We start from the raw sequence: 18,616 nt of genomic DNA, 5'->3' as shown, positions 1-18,616 counted from the left end.
AAACTGAACTAGTTCTCTGGTTCAACAGTGGTGATATAATCCCATGACTTTCATGTGCTAAGCTTGTACAATGTTATCAGTTTTCACGCTGCTCTCAGTGTCTTGCATTAAGAGCTTTTTTTTTCTGGGCCATATGGAAGATACTTTTTCTACTGTGTGTGTGAGTGGGTTGTAGAGAGGTTTTTTTTCTGTTTTCTCCTACAGCAGGTGGCTAAGGGATAATCCAGGTAAAGCCACTGCAAAGTGGAGATGGAGGGATGGACCAAGGAAGGGGGGGAGGGACAAAGATGAGGCCTTTACATGGATGACTAGGGCTAATTCTGGCCTCCTAATCCCAGTTCCGTCCACCCTCCCCCTCTTCCTGCTTGCTAACTCTACAGTGCCACTAAGGAGCAATTGGTGCCCAGGTAGACATTATCACATATACCATAGACCTTAACCTTACAGACGTTTACCAAGACGGGTGAGAGAAACGGTAGTGCTTGCTGGTTAATTTTGCAGATAGTTAACCTGTGTGAGCTGGATAGCTAACACACTTCTGTGAGCTTCACTGGAGAATGTAGCTGTAGCCCTCCAGCCAAGCCACAGGACACATACCAACATGGGAGAAGCTCAAAAGGTAGGTGACCTGATCTGATACAACAGGACTTAAAAAGCCAAATGTGAAACTGCAATTATTTGTAGTCTGCATTCTCACTTTTGTTTATGTGTAAGAAAATATGAGCTAAACAGAATTTTACAGTTTTTCTCTAAATTGCCGCTAGATTGGATTATCTCATTTCCTCAGGCTTTACCAGTTCACAGTAATAATAGTGATTACACTCCTACATGGCTCGTTTGTACGTACAGTTGATCACGCAGGCTCTGTTATATCTGTTGTTTTGAATCAAACGTTTAAAGCCACATTTCCTCTTGTCAGGAGTGTGGAAGTCTTGGTCTGCAGTTGTTCAACCTTGCAACCTAATCACATTAAACAGCACAACTATTTTATGAATGAGGCTCTAATTGACGCCAGCGCTTTTCTAAATGGAGCAGGAGATTAATTCTTACAGAATGAGGGTGGTAGTTGTACAGACGCTCCGGAGTGTTGGGTGGAGCAAAATGTGTTCACATATGTGCTCTTGACAGTGTTGTTAGAACAGCTTTGACCTCAAATCAGAAAGAGGTCAGTGGGATTTTATTTGCTCTTTAGATGGAAGCCATGTTTGTCTTTCCTTTTTCTTCTCGATGTTCCAAAACAAGTCAGAGTATCATTGTACTCTTAAAGTGAGGAAAGAGGAATTTTTCCAGACGAAGTAATTTTCGAACAAACCTAGCTAATCCCCTATTCTGACTCACCACTTTTTCCATTAGATTCAACAGGAAAGTGTGTCCAAACTTTTGACAGGTACGGTATACAAGTACTGCTAATGATTACCATTTTGTATTTAGTCCACATTAATGTTGAATGGCTTTGCTATTCTTTGGTTTCCATGACAAAGACAGACAAAAACAACACCGCAGATGGTTTATTGATCTGTACGGCACCACCTTTGCCTCCTTTTTTCCACGTGACCACGTTGCCTTTGACCTCCTCCTGCAGGGCTTACTCTCTGTCATAGAGAAACTGAAAGGGTCCACGGAGCAGGAGGTCAGGATAGTGCTTCTGGGTTTGGACAATGCCGGCAAGACCACCCTGCTGAAAAGCCTTGCCTCTGAAGATGTCAACACTATCACACCAACACAGGTAAAACAAAGTTTAAAAATCCAAGCTGCCTCGCTGTGTGACACATTTCCTGATGAGGGTTTTGTGTTACTGTCCCATGAAGCTCCATCTATGACATAATAAAGAGGTTGCATCTAGATGGTGGATGTTTCGTGAACAAATGTGTGTGTTGAATGCTTATGCTGCTATAGTTTTCTTTGTAATGATGATTTTTTTTTTTTATCAGTATCAGTATCTCTCACACTAAACACAGCTGAACCACTGATCAGTGAAATGTTGATGCAAGGATGTCAGATCAAGACATTAAACAATTTATGATGAAGATATAAATGGTTTTGCATTTTCTCAACAGATTTTCTTAGAAGATCTTGCCATTATGGCAGGTCTTTTTTTTTATCATCTGGCTTTGATGTGATCATCCAGTCCCTTATATCATTATCCCTTTATCTGACTTCTCCAAGAGAAGAAATAATGTACTGCCAGGTCCTGGTGAAGTGTGAGAGGGTGTGGTCCAGTGCGATGTGGCAATAGTCACCATGAAGCTAAATCAGACTTGACACATTAGTCCATACACTTCACTTGATCCCTCTGGTCTTATCCTCAGATTTGCTTCTCAGCTGCCCCTCAGGATAAAGTTGTTATACAACTTTGCACTCTGAACCACAGAGGAAATGTATTATTTAAGAAACGGCTGTGGATTAACACATTAAATGAATCTTTGTAAATACATAAGGCACATGTCACCTTCTCAGAGATATGTAAGGTGTTTTTAACTGTGAGCAACAAAAAACCTACTTATACTGCAACTTAATTTGTTATCTAATAAGGTATTATCAGGGTGTGTTGGCACAGTTTTCAGTTGACAGCAGTGATGTTTTGCACTTTGTGGTTCACTTCAGGGCTTCAACATTAAGAGTGTTGCCTCCCATGGCATGAAGCTCAATGTTTGGGACATCGGAGGGCAGAGGAAGATCAGACCCTTCTGGAAAAAGTATCTGGAAAACACAGACCTATTGGTGAGTCATTTAAACTAAGTTAAGTCATTTTTATATTTCAGTTTCTAGTAAAAATATTATCTCAGTTCTTAATGATTTATAACCTGGGAGAGTATTGCACATATAAACATCTGTGACTCCTTCATAAACTGACATGCAGATTGTAAAATGTTGAAGCCAAAATTTCTTTTCATTTTCTCTTTGCTGATCAGAAAAATGAATTTGAAATTAATGTAATGTGTTTTCTTTTTTTATCTTTTTTTTTTTTTAGATTTATGTTATTGACAGTGCGGACAAGAAGCGATTTGAAGAGACAGGACTGGTGAGCCCACTAATGCAGTCTGACCAGAAAAATAATCAAGTCTGGTCTAGGGCATGATTTTTTCTGTTGATCTTTTCTTTTCTGCTTCCTTAACACAGCTTTCTTTAAAACCTGAGGAAAGACATGTTCAAAACATATTTAGATTTTATTTTGTTCAACATATGTATTTCTAAATTCAATCAAGAAGTCATTCATTTCAACAACAGTTGATGTAAAGAAATGTGCAATATAAAACAGGACATGCTTGTTCTTCATGTATGTAGATCTTCTGTGGTGATATCAGCAAGTCGATAACTTTAGGGCCAGAAATCTCTAAACCACTGTCTGATTTGTATATCATTTTATTCTGAGGTGACATCGGATTGTTATAATTGCTGTTGTTTGAGAGTTTTCTAAAATCCCCTCTTTTTCCTCTAATGACTCTAACAAAATGGAAAGATTGTTTAGAGGCTTTATCCACTGTTTAGGATTCTGTTTGGCAAATGTATGCAAATTAGTGGATACTTTATTAGATAACACTGCATTTGCATATTTATATGAAATTTCTCAAAACAAAAAATACTAAATGTTATTGTTTTCATGTTAGTCGTCAGTTATATTAAGTCATATCCCAAATTTGGCTGTATTAGTGTCCCTTCATAGTAGAGATACCACATTTTGTCCATGAGTAACACAGGTTGTCTGTACAGGAGCTGTCTGAGCTGATTGATGAAGAGAATTTAAAGGGCGTCCCCGTGCTCATCTTTGCTAATAAGCAGGACCTGGCCACAGCGTCACCGGCCAGCGAGATTGCTGAGGGACTCAACCTGCACACATACCGTGACCGAGAGTGGCAGATTCAGGCCTGCTCAGCAGTGTCTGGAGAGGGAGTTCAGGTCAGACCAAACACTGATTTATTTAAAGCTCTTTCAGCTCCAACTTAATTAGCAACAACAAGGTGCCTGCCTGTTTTCCTGCTGTGCCACAACAGTGCTGAAAATCAGCTTCAGCTGTTTTCTTTAACTTTAATTTGATGGTTTGACTGCTTTACATTGCAAACTGTCTGGAATAAGATATAAAAACTATTTTCTGTTTCACCAACAGGATGGGATGAACTGGATTTGCAACAATATTGTCAACAAGAAGAAGTGAAAGTTCTTCCCAAGCCACACTCACCAGGATCAAACAGTGTCTGCATCATATAAGGGATTTAAAAAAAAGTGTCTGCAGACCTCATATATGATATATTCAGCTCCCCTCTTAGGTTGGGATCATAGTTTTGTTTTTACAATTTGTGTCATTTTTATGAATATTTTGCAAATGTAGACAATATATACAAATATTCTAGCATTAGTAAAAATTAGCCATCTATTTATGATTTTGTCCCAAATATGTAAGTTTGTATTCCTTTTGTTCCAATAATCCTCATCTGGTGAATATAAGTACTTTTTTAAACACTGAGAAGACTGATATAAGTGAGTAGCCATGCAGTTGAAGTTTGTCAGTGGCATAGACACCAGTTCAGTGTGTGTGTAAAGTTTGGTCCAAGATTTTTGAAAATAAAATACCTAGTCATTTGTGCTTTTTTTTTTTTTTTCGCTTTCAACTTAAAATGAGCCATATGTGACTGAATTTACTTATTTTTTCTGCTATACATTTAGCACAAAAAGAACTTTGTGTTTGATTATTTCTTTGCTGTAACGGTTCTTGGCAAGAGATCCTTGGAAAGCCCGTTTATTTCCATTTTCAGTTGTGCCACATTTGAAAAGAAAATGCATTTGTAGGATGAGCTGCAGAGCTGAGTTTATAAGGTGCTGTCATTAAAAACTTGCCAAATCTTCTCTGCCAATTCCTCTATGGTCTACCTGGCAATGTCTCCTGATGCTGTTCACCAGCCTGGAGGATAGAGTTTGGTCCCAGACTAGAGATATGGGATTCCCACTGGTTGCAGAATCTCGTCTTGATATCTCTGCAATGAAGCATCCAGTGATGACAAGCCTTGTTTCTCCAGTGAGGAAGATGCATCCCCATACCATCACACTGCCTCCACCAGTCAGCATAGTGTTCTCCACATCCTTTCCACACTTTGACCCTACGATCCAACTGCCATTGAGAGAATCATGGCTGAACATAACGCTCCTCCACATGACCAGATTCCAGTACACAGCTTTTGCTGTGGCATGACGGTGAAGGGCAGCCATGGCAGTAAATAGCAAAATAAGTTGCTTGGTATTGGCAGGGAAGATTTGGCAAGGTTTTAATGTGTGCGACTGACATAATCAGTCCTGCTGCTCATTCTACAGATATATTTTCCTTAAAAATGTGCATTTAAAAGCAAGATAAACTGCCTTATAGTAGCACCATGTAACTTTTGACCCTAAAAATATGCATTCCTGACTCGTTTTGATGACCCAGTGACATTTATTATGTAAATTGTTGGAGCCATTGCTGCCCAGTAGCACCCTGAAGTTATGAAAAACCATAACTTTTGCTTCTGGGACACTACGCCACGGTACCTCTGAGTTTCACTTTACACCCCACGTTACGCCAGCAACTGGATTTAAATACACTGGCCAGTTTGAATGTGTACTGTGGCTGATCTATCAAAGAAATGCAAAAGGATATTATTAGAGAAAAGAGTAAATGAGAGAAAAGAACAGAGAAAATGACAAGACAAGAGTCAACATTGGACTGACTTTTAGTGACTGGAGAGAGCTCAGTGTACAGGTAGCATGCAAGATGGATGCCAAACTAGTCATTGATAGGCTGTGCTTCACTGAGAAAATCTTTGTTCTGTAGTGCTTCTTCAAAAATATGAAATGCACAACAAAAGCAAGGAAAAATGGCATTGTCTGTGACCAAATAGTAAGAAACCACTACTACATAAACCACCACTTTTGGCTTCTCTGGATTTACATCCAGTTAAGCCAAAAATAAACCATCATTGACACCTAAACAGAAGAAAATAAGGTCACAGTTGATTAAACAGAAACAGTCAATGGATGATTGAATGAAAATTATAGTCAGTGATGAATCAAAAATCTGCTTTGGACAAGGACATGATCAGAAGTTATGTTTGGTGGACAGCCAATGAAACATTTTAAAAAATTACTTCCTAAAGAAAACAGGTATATTTTCAAAGTCGTCGATGAAATGGGGTTGATGTCAGGAGCAGGGGAATGGAGCTCATTACCTCCACAGTAAACGCAGGGCTTAGCATTTTTGCATTTTGCAAGTAATGCATCATGCTGCAGAGCTTTCCACAGCATTCAATCTTTTCTTCCAGCAAGTCCCATTGCTTCAATAACATGGCCAGCAAACACTTTGAGTTCAGATTTGTGGTGGAATTGGGAAAAAAAAATCCATGACAGAGATGTATCCTGCAAAACTGATCTGTTAACAACTTAACAACAAAGTTAGGACTTGTTTGATGAACAATATTGTTTTGTTTCGTTAGTAAAGTCCATGCAACAATGAATTGAAGCTGTCATAAAAGCCAGGAGAGCCACAACAAATGACTGAATATATTATTTATTTGGTTCATGACACAATTCTTTCCTATACTTCATCTGAAAAAACAAACAAAACTTTTAGCAATATTTTTACAAAAAGAAAAGATTAGGGTAACTTTTCAAAACCAGAATATTTAGCTGTTGAAGAAAGTTGTTTTGTATACTGCGATTTTATTCATATAATAACTTATTTATGGCTGAATGAACATCCTCAAAGTATGATTTCTTTTACTCTGGGGGTTGTGTTTACAGGAGCTACATGTTCAAACACAAAACACAGGCTCAGTGGTGAAATGATACCAGAAAATATAGTCAGTGACAGACAGAAAACACGGAAATCCTTCCTTGAGTGACAACAGCAACAACAACAGACCGGTCTGCTCCTGCTCGGCTGTCACCTTGCTTTAGTTCCTCTTTACACTGACAAGAGCTTAAATCGTAGTGTGAGGAAGTGACAAACTGAACAGCAAGACTTGCAGAGAAGAGTTTACAATTACGCGTGGCATGGTAGAACAAGATATCAAATCTTAATGACACTGCAGAGCAAACGGTGCAGGAAATTGCACACACAGACAGACTGACTGATCTTCAGCAGGGACACTTTTTCTCAAACGCTTTATATGTTAATTTAGGAACTATTACAGCACACGCTGCTTGTCTTGCAGCAGTGTGTCTGTTTGTCATTGTCATCTTTCACCAAGACAGTCGGCCATGTGACACATCTTACATCCAGCTGTGAGCACAGTTTGTTCTTCCAGCAGAAATGCAAATAGTCTACTTTGCATCAAGCAGCATGGAGGCAAAATCCTTCTTCAGTGTCTGTTTTGAGGTTTGGAAGTGGATGCTGAAACACTAATTTCAGAACTCCTGTTCGTTAGCTCATCTCTCCTGGGAGGGCAGCTGTCAGAGGCCTTCCAGGTTTGAAGGCCTACACAATCTTGTGATCATCCTTCTTGCGTTTGTCTTTTTCAACTGACCTTGGCATATGCTTAGTTCTTTATTCAGGCTCTGCTTAGCTGCAGTCGGATGTAATGGATCCTTTGTTTCTATTGTCTGGAGTTGTAATTAACCACCTGAAAGCACTCTAAAATCACTTCAGCTGGCAGGCTTTATTATGAATCCTTTTCCACATTAAATTATGTAAATTAATCTGTTTCCCCATTTCATCTGTTATTTATGAGTAGTTCTGAAAAAACTGCTTTTTGGTCCATTTGTGATGTGTGGATTAAATTAAAGAATTTTGGATGAAAAACTGTGTCATCTCTTTGGCAACAAAAATTTGAACCAAGTCCTAAAACACATTTGGCTCTCAACTTCTTTTGGGGGAAACAGCAGGGGTTGCTCCAACCAATTACAACTTGTGGAAAAAGGGATCATTATTATAGTTTGAAAGAGACCAGACGGCACTAGCCCTGGGGGAGGGTGAGATGAGGTGGCATTCTGAACTGGCTACTGAATACTGTTTTCTTGCCAGCAGGTGTCTTTATTAGAGGGTCTGACCACTATCATAGCAGTCTCTGTTTTCTGTTTGCAAACAAGTGATTTGGCACAGTCTGTTTTCTATAATTTTAGGTTCCATTCCAAACATCAGGAAAGGTAAATGCTTTAATTCCTGCTTTAATTCCTGCAGTTATGTAACACAATTATTTTTTTACTTAAATCAATTAATTTACTCAGGTGATGGACCTAAAATTTTCAGGTTTATGTATGCACATATTTTTAAACTTCTGTCATTAGTTAAAGAAAAATATCCATATCTTCATCTGCAGAGTATAAAACACAGACTTAAGGTGATATGATGTCACTCCTATGCTGGTGGCCCCTCAGCAACTGTTGCCATGGCGATCTTGCCTGTTATTTGTGGTCCTCCAGACACTTCTCTTCTTTGCGCTGGCTCTCCCCTCTGTTGTCCTCCATTTCTGTCATTGTGCCCAAGCTGTGCTTGCCAAAAGAAAGACTCAGTCCTGCACAGAGAGACTGGACAGAAACATTTCAACTGCATCACAAAGGTAAGAACAAAGACATGAACAAAATTAACCTAATGCTTTGAAATGCATGGCATGCAAAGATATTGTTTGAAACACTGATGTCAGACTTTAAAAAGCTTAGCATTGTAAAAAATTATATTTAAAGTGACAGAATTTTTTTATTCTAATTATTATTGCATACATACAATCATCTTGTTTTTTTTTAACTGAATATAAATAGTTTAATAATATATCTCTCTACTTAAGGCAACCAAATCATCACAATCCACAGAGGCAACACACCCATCCACCATGCCAGTCGTGACTGACCTGGCCTCAGTGAAATCTCTGTTGCCTACCCCAACAGCTTTCAGCCTCCCTCTCACCACCACACTTCTCCCACAAGATAAGCAGCACATGGAACTCCACGCCATTCTGACTATCATCACTTTTTGCATCGTGTGCCTCCTGCTCCTGCTGGCCTTCCTTGCTGCCCTCTGTTTCCATTGCTCCATCGGTTCATCCCTTAAAGACCCACAAACAGCCAAAAGATACAACCAAGATCCAGAGGATGCCACCTATAAGTGCAGTTCATCTGAAAACCAGTCAGTAGGGAATGTTGTCTAATTAGACCAGGGAAAGTGATGTATGATTATTGGTTAACACCCATATTGACTTGATATTGATTGAAGGAAAACTAAGCAAACACAAAACATACAGCTTTGATGCATTTTAAAGCTGAAATAAAAATACATCTAAAGATTGTATTGTTTTTTTATGGGGCTGTGTGGAATTTAAAGAATATGCAGATAAACATGCATATAAATGTAAGAAGTCTAACTATATCCACATATAATTGTGTTCAGTAAGGATGTGTAATATATATGAAAGTGTAAATTTGAGTGTGTGCACATGACTTTGTGTATCAAGAAAAACAACTGCAAATGGATCTGCACAGTTCACAGCAGTCATCTTCATTTGTTTTCACTGAGCTGACAAATGATTTCATTGTGCCGTCGGCTGTGTTTTTGACTGATGCAGAGCAATGAGCTGATGTATGTAAGCTGAAGGATAGAGAAGAGAGACTTGGAAGGAAGAGACATATCATCGACAAGGTGCAGCACAACAAACAGTGCAGAAAATTACTAAGCTTGTGTCCTGCAAGGCCATTTGAAAATCAACTATTTTTCATATTAAGATATACAGTTCTAAGCCAACAATTCAAAAATGCTCAAAACCACTCAAGTTTTGAAGCACAGCTTTGGTTTAAGTAAATTTAGTTGATTTATTACCATAAGAAATGGTATGACAGCATGAGGTATCATAAAGTTAAATGTTACAAATACTAGATCTATGATTCTTCAAACTCTCCTCATGCAACTTAAAGATATTCCCAGAGTAGCTGTGCACTCATTTCCTGCTTGGTTTAAGCCTTTTAGCTAGCCTCATCCCAAACCTGTTCCATAAGGCCAAGACCAGGTGACTGGGTTAGTCGGAACATGACTGATACACCCTCCTTCTCTTTCTTCTCTAAGCAGTTTTTGCACAGCCTAGAGATATGCTAGGGGTCATTTTCTTTCTGAATGGCAAAGTCAGAATATATATCAAACAAGTTCTTGAAGGTAAAGCATGATACTGCAAGATCAAGTGATGTCCATGTTAGTTTGAGATCAGCAACTTTTGCCTTCAGCGAAACACCTCCAAACCATCACTGATCCGATTACAAGAATCATGCTTTCATCTAGCTGATATCTGGAGTCTAGTTTCCATAAGTTTGGTTCATCTGTCCATGACACTTCAGTCTGAACTGGATGGCTCTTGGCCCATTTCTTTTTTAGGAGGTGTAAAACTTGACTAACATGCAAGTCTGATACCAAGCACAAAAAGTCTGGGTCTGTGCTACCTCTCTTGCAGACGTGTGCAAATGTTGGTTGGCACACATCTAACAATCCAATGTAACGGCATGTGGCATATCATGCAGTGTGAAACAGATACTGGGAGTGTTTAATATCCCCAACATACTTCTGTAGATTCTCTGTATTAGTGTTTTGCAAACACACATTTTGCATGCTTTAGCATTTTGCTGCCACTTGGGAGCAGTATCATGGATATGTGGAACAACCTGAAAAGCTGGGCTGGTCTTGGTTGTGTCAGCCCTGTTGTTGGTGCTTTTTCTCTGCTGTGGAAGACACAGTATCCAAAGTGGATGTGAAATCTGTCAGCCTACGGATACCCAGCATCCTCCACTCTGTTGAGGCTCAAAGCGACACAGAAAGATACTTCTTCTAATATATAAACCAGCCCTAATTTGTGCCCTAGATTGTGTTCTATAGTTGTGATAGAGGAGCAGAGTGCTAGATTTGGTTTGTCTACAAAGCAAGACAGAAGGTGAAACTGGAACTGAAGAAGCAGTTCCCTCAGTATCACAGAACACACATTAGTTTATTTATTCAGGGGTCAAAGGGGTGCTATACCCCATCCAAGCTGCCATCAGGTAAGATGCAGGGTACACCCATGATAGGTTGAGAGTCCACCACAGGATCAGACAAGACAAACAAATTTGGGCATAGCACAAAATTCTGGGCCCTATGTAAAACAATCGGCTCCGATTCAGACTTGATCAATTGTTCTCACACACACTTTTCCAACTGTATAAGACAGATAATAAACACAAATTCAGTTCAACCTTTACATGGCAAAATGACTTCTTTGGTCATAGTCCTGACTCATCTGGCATATACTTTTCTGTTGCTCAGCCTCTCGTTGTCATCTTGTTCCTCTTCTTTTGTCTCCTCAACCTCCTCACTACCTTCAGAGCAACCTTCACAGCCAATTTCTTCACTTGCATCTTTAATCTCTCTCTTTCTTTCTCTCTCTCTGTGCTGCCACAAGGATAGACCTCATACAACCTAGATATACACAAGATTCTTTTAACCTGCTTATAGCATGATGTACAATAGAATAAAAGCTACTTTATGTACGTGTTACTAAGATTCTTTTATTATAATTAGCCACAGATATTGATTTTAAAAAGGCATAACTTCATTGCCTACATGAGCTCACCTTGTCTCACATCCTCAGTGCTCACATAGACATGATGATGGATCTACTGCTGCTGCTGTATCTGAAACTGAAGACCATGTGGTTTATAAAGTTAATCTTTGCTAACTGTATTATATAAAATAAGGTTACAGTGGTACTTAAAGGTTTGAAATGTATGACTGCTATGCAATCAACCATTTGCCAGGCCACACCACCAAGCATGTGGGTTATGTTTAGTTTTGTACCTCTTGTCTGAGTGTAAACTTCTACTCTGTATCTCATAACATTCAGGCTGGACAGCTTTAGTTAATGCATTAACTGAAGTAATTCTGTAAGAATTATAAGACAGCCCTTTTCATAGTCAGATATTTTTATGAGGTATTAAATGTCCGGGCTGACTGGTTTGTAATTTGCCCCTTTAGTGGAATTTCCACTGAAATGGTAAACTATGTGTTGCTGCTCCTATCCATCCCTCATCTGGGTAGCACACATTCCCTCTCCATCTCTTTAATTGTACAATAAAATTGTATTGTATTGTATAATAAAATGTTTCATTGAATCATGTTTGTTTTAAAGCGGTGTGTTTTTGCTGACCTGACACACTCATATAGTGGTATTACCCAGAAAATGTCTTATTTAGATTATTTTAATATTTTTATTAATATTTTACAATAGTTTTCTGGCTAGAACCACAATGAGCTGTGTTACCGATGCATGTATTCAGTTCATTTAACAAAAAGTGAAATATGATAAATATAATGTAGTAAAATATTCATAGGGCTATTTAGGGCTTGTTTTGTGGACTTCAGTTCAGCTTTTAACAGCTTTCAACCATTTAAACTTGTTATGAAGCTCAGGGACCTGCACATCCGTCCATCACAGTGCAGCTGGATCCTGGACTTTGAACAGGCCACAATCTGTACAGACTGGCAGAGTCACTTCCTCCACACAGTCCGAACACTGGGGCCTCCCAGGACTGTCCTCAGACCCCCCCTTTTACCTTTGTACACTTATGATTACCTCCATGCGCAGCTCCGTCACAACCATCAAGTTTGCTAACGACACCACTGTCATAGGCTACATCACGACAATGATGAAGCAGCTTACAGAGAGGAGGTTGCAGCACTTACAACCTGCTGCTCAACATTAGCAAGACCAAAGAGCTGATTGTGGAACTTCTGAGGGCTACATGAACCACATGGCCAGCAGTTCAAAGAGAAAAGGTTATTATTTTTTTCTCGCCATTAACAAATCAACAAAACAATATAGATAGCTAACAAAATGTGGAGCTTTGGCAGCTTAGAAAATGCTCTGCCCAGATATTTAGTTCCACCCGACAACTCTTTCTCTTAGCACTCCTCTATTAACTCCCCCAGTGAATTGCCAGAATTTCCTATCTAGATGAGAGTGAATAGACTTGATTCCATTCCCATCTTCTCTTTCTATCAGAGGGAAGACCTGAGGGCATGGACAGAGGGAGGGGAGCCTGAAGGAATCAGGGATGGCAAATGTGACATTGAAGCAAATGAGATAGTACACCTTTCAAATATGTCTCAGTTGAACCTTTACAAGTCCCTCCTTGTATCCTGTGGCTTCAAGGCCTGAAATGGTGGCCTTGCTGATGGTCTGGGTTTAAAACTGAGAACACACTACCTGAGTATTCCCATCCTTGTCTGTTTTTCTCTTTCAAGCCTCAGTTTTAACATTCGACTTAAAATGACGACGATTAATAAAAAAAAAAAAAAAAAAAAGTAGAAGCAGGATTTAGGTTTTTATACAAAGATACTAAGCATGCAGGAAGTACAATTATTCAATGACACAAACTCAGAGGCACAATATATCTATGCAAGTAAAATGGATGGAAATTCAATTCCCTAATGACAAATTAATCATTTTAGCTTTCATGAGATTGGCACCTGTAATCAGCTGCCTGAGAAACCTTCGGGAGTCACACTGCTGGCAGTGTCACGCTACGTACAGCCACAGCATCAGGCGTGCTGATAAAATGGCAAATTAACAACCAAATTGTAACTGCAAGCCAGGAATACTAAGTATGCTGACTCCCTAGAGCCAAAACATTGCAAGTAATGATCAACTTTTGAAATTCAATAAATGTTTATCCTGTCTGATTTCTGGTTGCACAAAAGTCCCTTCCATTTTACTCAAATTAAAGCTTCAGCCTTGATCTCATGCAGACATTCCATTTGTTTGTACATAACATGCATCTTCTTTTAACCAGTAGCTATCAATTCATATACAAGCTTTGCCATCTGTTAGGATGCACAAACAGTTTACTGACCATTTAATTCATTAAGCAAGTGAGCTGTCTGTTACTCATATGTTCTACAGCTGCATTCAGTTGATTACATGTTCTTGCAATTGCTGATTGCATGTAATGAACACAGTGTTGCTATGGTAACATTTTTTTCTTGCCTTGATGAAAAGATTAGATTGATTAGCCAACTTCATCTCCAGTACTTGTAGGTGGTGCAGATGAGCTGAATGTGCATCCCCTAAGAGAGTGAGAGCAAAAGTGTCACAACAAAGTCATATAAAACCAAACACGTTAGCTTCTCATTGCTCTCACTCCATTATAACAATCACAAGGTGCATCCCTGCAGCCAAAAGTAACATGTACACAACAAGTAAGGTCACAAATGGTGCAGACAGGCCCATTCACCTTCTACTCACCAACATAAATCTGCAGGTTATTGCAGTTTGATGGGTCATTGGGTGATTGATGGAGAGCATCATGTCCAAGGCTATGTCACTCATGTCCTGCATCTGACACTGTGGAGTTCCACCCTGTATGCATCTCCAATTATATAACCTGCAAAACACAGAGACAACAGCTGTTAACCAGCAGCACTTAGTGAAAAAAAACACACAAAAAGTCAACAATGCTGCGCTTCTCACTGAGCATGTCAAACAACATGTACATATTGTTGATCATAGACAATTGCATGAGGGTAATGTGGCTGTGAGCAAATCCCACCACATCACTGAACAGGATGGTCATGGAATACCTCAGATAAAGGAGGTGAGAGAATACTTGCATTGTTACATTGACGGCATGCATGAAGAGGTGAGGTCAAGGGATTAATTACATTTTTTTTGTGTGTATATTTTTAAGTACCAACAAGTGAATACTCCTGATCTCACTGAAAAAAAATCTCCTTACGTTTGAATTAAGAGGGATTAATATATGAGCATGTGTATTTGAGTGACTAGTCATTATTAGCTAAGAACAAGTGCAAAACATTCATTTATTCTCTGTAGATACAAGATGAAATCTTTATTCATATGGTTATACCACTGCTTTAGTGCATGCATGACTTAAGGTAAGTACCATACAAATCATGGAGGTCTCATTATGGCATTCCTTACTCCTTGGTGCAGCTATATCATTCCTTTCTGGCAGCTACTCCCTTCTCCACTAAAGAAGTGCCTTGCCTTTGATCTCTCTTTCTGCTAGAGTTAATTCGAGCCAATTAAAATGGACCATATGTGGGAAGACTCTTTATCTTTAAAAATACAAGAAAGGAAATCCCAATCCAGAGAAGTAGACATAAGAGGTTAGTGGATGTCACATATTTTAATCACTCGCCTTTTTTATCAGTTGAATCTATCATTTGTTTCTTAAAGTTATCTCCAGAATATTCTGTCAATTCATAACCTGTAATTTTTAAGTCTCATTCCTTAATGTTGTGGAAGGAAAACCATGGTCATCTATCCTTTGTTTAGCTTATTGTCATCTTGTAGTCCAACTTCGTTCTCTTACAGCTTACTTGACTTTTTGTTCTCCTGTACTTCCAATGTAGAAAAAAACAGGGAAATGTTTAGTTTGTATCTCAGCTCTGTGGACTGAATGTGGACAGAATGGTCTCAAAGTGGCCTCATTGTGAGCCGAGCAGCCATAGAAAATGCACAGCTCCTCTAAACTGCTCTGACTGCTGCATGCCCTGCAGCGGTAGCTTCCTGCTGCAGTCATCCTGCTCGGGTCATTAATAAAATGATCATTCTTTAACATATGGTAAGTTTCACACCCTCCATCCCTCACAGACATTTATAAAGAGGGAATGAAAGAAGAAAGTGGAGTAATGAATCAGTGAAAGCTCAATCTAAATAAGTAATAATGCAATACAGAACTAATGGCATAAGCTTGTTTCCCACAAAAATTGTAGAAATAAGAGGCCATTATGATGGGCTACCTTATTTTTGGACTGCTGCAGCATCAATAATGTAAACAGTGCAATGTGGCATTTAGCATTTCAGTGGTTTGATCAATACAGGCATGGGGGCATTTTGCTTTCAAAACAAAATGTTTTCCAAGGGAGGGGTGGGGGTGGGGGTGGGGGGGGGGGTGTTTTGGTAATGTACTCGGTGGAAAACACTCTCAGTTGCAAATGGGTTCCTATTAGGCTCACAAGAGCTGCACTGTCTGATTACAAGCTAATTAGCAGCTCATTTCATGCATGGTAAGTGCTGCTAGAATGGGCCCCTGATTTGATTCACTGCCCAACCTTTTATTTCCAGCCTCGTAATTCACTTTAGCTCTTGCTGCTTTCTTAGAATGTTTTACTTTTCTGCTGCAGCCTTTTAATAAAGATCTGTATCTTAATGTGTGTGAGAGTGTGTGTGTGGGCTGGGGTGGGGGGCATATACAGGGGTTCCCAAGAAGATGATGGACTCTCACGCTGGCACGTATCTCATTTGTTCTCGTGATTTGAGGCAGCAGCTTTGATCACCCCAGCTTTGTATTGCATGGGAGTTGTTGCTGTCTAAAAGAGAAGTGGAAAGGACAAAATTTTAGAGAGTTATTTTTAAGATTTCAGCATGAGATAATAATGGCCCTGTGTTAACAAAGTCATCCTAATGGATTTAGCATTTCCAAAAGAATAGCCTGACATTTTGGGAAGTATGCTCATTTATTTTCTTGGCAGCAGCTAGATGAAAACATAAATACCACTCTCCCTTATCTATATTTTTCAGTAAGTAGCTGGGGGCAGAATCTACTTTAAAGAAAGAAAAAAAAAGAACAGAGCTCGCCTGGTTCAATAAAGCTGAAAACAAATGTCTTACTGCAGGTTTTCTTCTCAAATGCTTTTTCTTTCTTTTTCATGGATGGAGATTGGGTTTTCCCTCTGAAAAGTCCCAACATGTTCCAGAGAGACTCCACCAGGGGGCGAGCCAACAGGAAGCCAACACAAGGCCTTCATTGATCTTCTGTTCATCCACATCAGGGAAGACAGTAGCCAGGTCTGAGCCTTCCTTGTGCACCACCATGTCTGAAAGAATTTGAAAGCTCAGTGAGCAGCCACTTAATTTCATTCCTTAAGAGTGTTTGGTAATATGAAGAGGTTAACTCAAAATAATTACCTGTCTGGAATCGATATTAAAAGGAGGAACGGTCTGAGATAATGGGCAAAATTTCCTACTCTGCCTCATACTCCTTCATGGTGTGATGGCAGGCTGAGTTGTCAAAGCTCAGACACACAAAAAACGACTTTATTTTTTAAGTGAAGAAGAATGGAAGAAGTTTATAGATTAATTCTCACATAAAAGCGTGTAAAAGATGTTTCTTTTTTGTAAGAATTCACAAACCAGACATGGCAATAGTCTCCAACCATCTGCTCAGACAGCACCTCCACATAGATCTCAGTGTCAGAACAGCCTTCCCTGTATTTCCCCTCAGCTGACCCATGGTGCAGTGCAGGAAGCCTTACACTTGCTTCCTGTAAAGAAACTAATTACATAACTTTTTCTCTGCTCTCAGCTCCCAAAGTTTTGAATTTGCTATCTTTTCTAAGCCATTCTTCCCTACAAACCGCAGGAAACACACACCTCAGGAGTTTGTCAGCTCACTGTAGGGTGAGCCTGTCACTTAAATGTCTGCCTCTGCAATGTGTGGAGACATGCACACCTACAGAGCCACATACTGCCGCTTAGAAAAACAAACTTTGTAAAAACCAGGACTGTGAAGTCCAAGACAAAAATGACATATGACGATGCAGCGAGTGTTTCACAAACATTATACACCCATATAGATTATTATTTCTGACTGTGACCAAAGTTCCTGGCAGAAGAGAACAGAGTGCAGTTTGATTTCTACTTGCACATCACCTCTGTATGGCACCTTGATGAAGTCATGGAGGCTCTCACACATCAGCTCAAGCATTATTCCTGTCTGGGTTGAATCTCAAACTAAGCTCTGTCAAATCGGCTCCCCAGCTGATTGCCTTTCAGCAGTCTTCCCAAAGGCAATGAAAAAAGTTCTGAATGAAGACTTCTGTGGTGCTGCAAGCTGAATTTTAATGCATTTAGATTTTAGTCTGAAGAGATAAAAAAAATTTGCTTCATTTTCTCTCTTGTGTTTTCCTGCTCTCATCACTACCAATAAGGTCTTATCTGCAGGCCAGCGGGTTGAACCCTTGTAAAGTTGGTCTTATTACCCAAGCCCTTCAGCCTGAATGGGTCTCAATTGTTCTAATGTCAGCTGTCAGTGCCTGGTGGCTGTGCAGCACACTCTATACAACACACTGTGATAGAAACCGCTCCAACACAGAGCATGAGAGGTTATTTGGTAGCAGTTTTTCATGATAGTTATCACAATAATCCACTACAATCACAGCGAAAAAATGATGTCTTTAGCTAGTTATACGATGACATCAAAAGCTGCTCTAGTGTAGACGATCAATTTTTTCAGTAACCATCATACATATTTGGCTTGTCTCAGCTGATTGCTGATAGCACTGTAAGAGGTTGTAAAAAGACATCTTGCTTTAAAACTACAGTATAATATATCATTTTCCCCTACAGTCACGTAAGAAATTATCCACCCAGTTGTTTTCAAATGTTCCTTCAAAACTCTGGTGGTGCGGTCTCCACAGTGGCTCCCAGCTTCAACCTTGAATATCTGCCAGTTACATTCCAAGTGCTGAGTGTGAGTTCCAGTGTCAACAACAGCATTTTTATCTGTTAGTGCCTGCTGGTAAGCTCACCCTTCATCGGGGAACATTTATGAACTTCCTCCATCATGTATTATGGTTGGCATGTGTTTGCCTATAAAATGGGCTGTCATCACCCACAGCATG

The 18,616-nt window shown here is 39.5% G+C and overlaps 1 protein-coding gene across 2 annotated transcripts; it reads left to right on the top strand.

Moving 5' to 3' along the window:
* Positions 1-170: 170 nt before the first annotated feature.
* Positions 171-4,574, top strand: arl3l1 (ADP ribosylation factor like GTPase 3, like 1). 2 transcript variants are annotated; one of them, XM_041990645.1, is made up of 6 exons: positions 171-619; positions 1,583-1,726; positions 2,605-2,721; positions 2,972-3,022; positions 3,712-3,897; positions 4,106-4,574. In XM_041990645.1, the coding sequence occupies exons 1-6, from the start codon at positions 602-604 to the stop codon at positions 4,151-4,153; spliced, it is 564 nt and encodes a 187-aa protein (XP_041846579.1). In that variant the 5' UTR covers positions 171-601; the 3' UTR covers positions 4,154-4,574. The 2 variants fall into 2 exon arrangements, with proteins under 2 accessions (XP_041846579.1, XP_041846578.1); XM_041990644.1 differs by lacking the exon at positions 171-619 and having other exon boundaries at positions 889-1,726.
* The last annotated feature ends 14,042 nt before the right edge of the window (positions 4,575-18,616 follow it).

This window comes from Melanotaenia boesemani, chromosome 7 (genome assembly GCF_017639745.1).
Source record: "Melanotaenia boesemani isolate fMelBoe1 chromosome 7, fMelBoe1.pri, whole genome shotgun sequence".
NCBI lineage: Eukaryota > Metazoa > Chordata > Actinopteri > Atheriniformes > Melanotaeniidae > Melanotaenia > Melanotaenia boesemani.
This window is presented reverse-complemented; position numbering and strand designations above follow the sequence as displayed.

Excerpts from the sequence above, each read along its gene's own strand:
- arl3l1 (XM_041990644.1), top strand. The coding sequence starts at position 1,448 with ATGGCTTTGCTATTCTTTGGTTTCCATGACAAAGACAGACAAAAACAA. Across the intron at positions 1,727-2,604 it reads ACACTATCACACCAACACAG|GGCTTCAACATTAAGAGTGT; the intron begins GTAAAACAAAGT and ends GGTTCACTTCAG. Across the intron at positions 3,898-4,105 it reads TGTCTGGAGAGGGAGTTCAG|GATGGGATGAACTGGATTTG; the intron begins GTCAGACCAAAC and ends TTTCACCAACAG.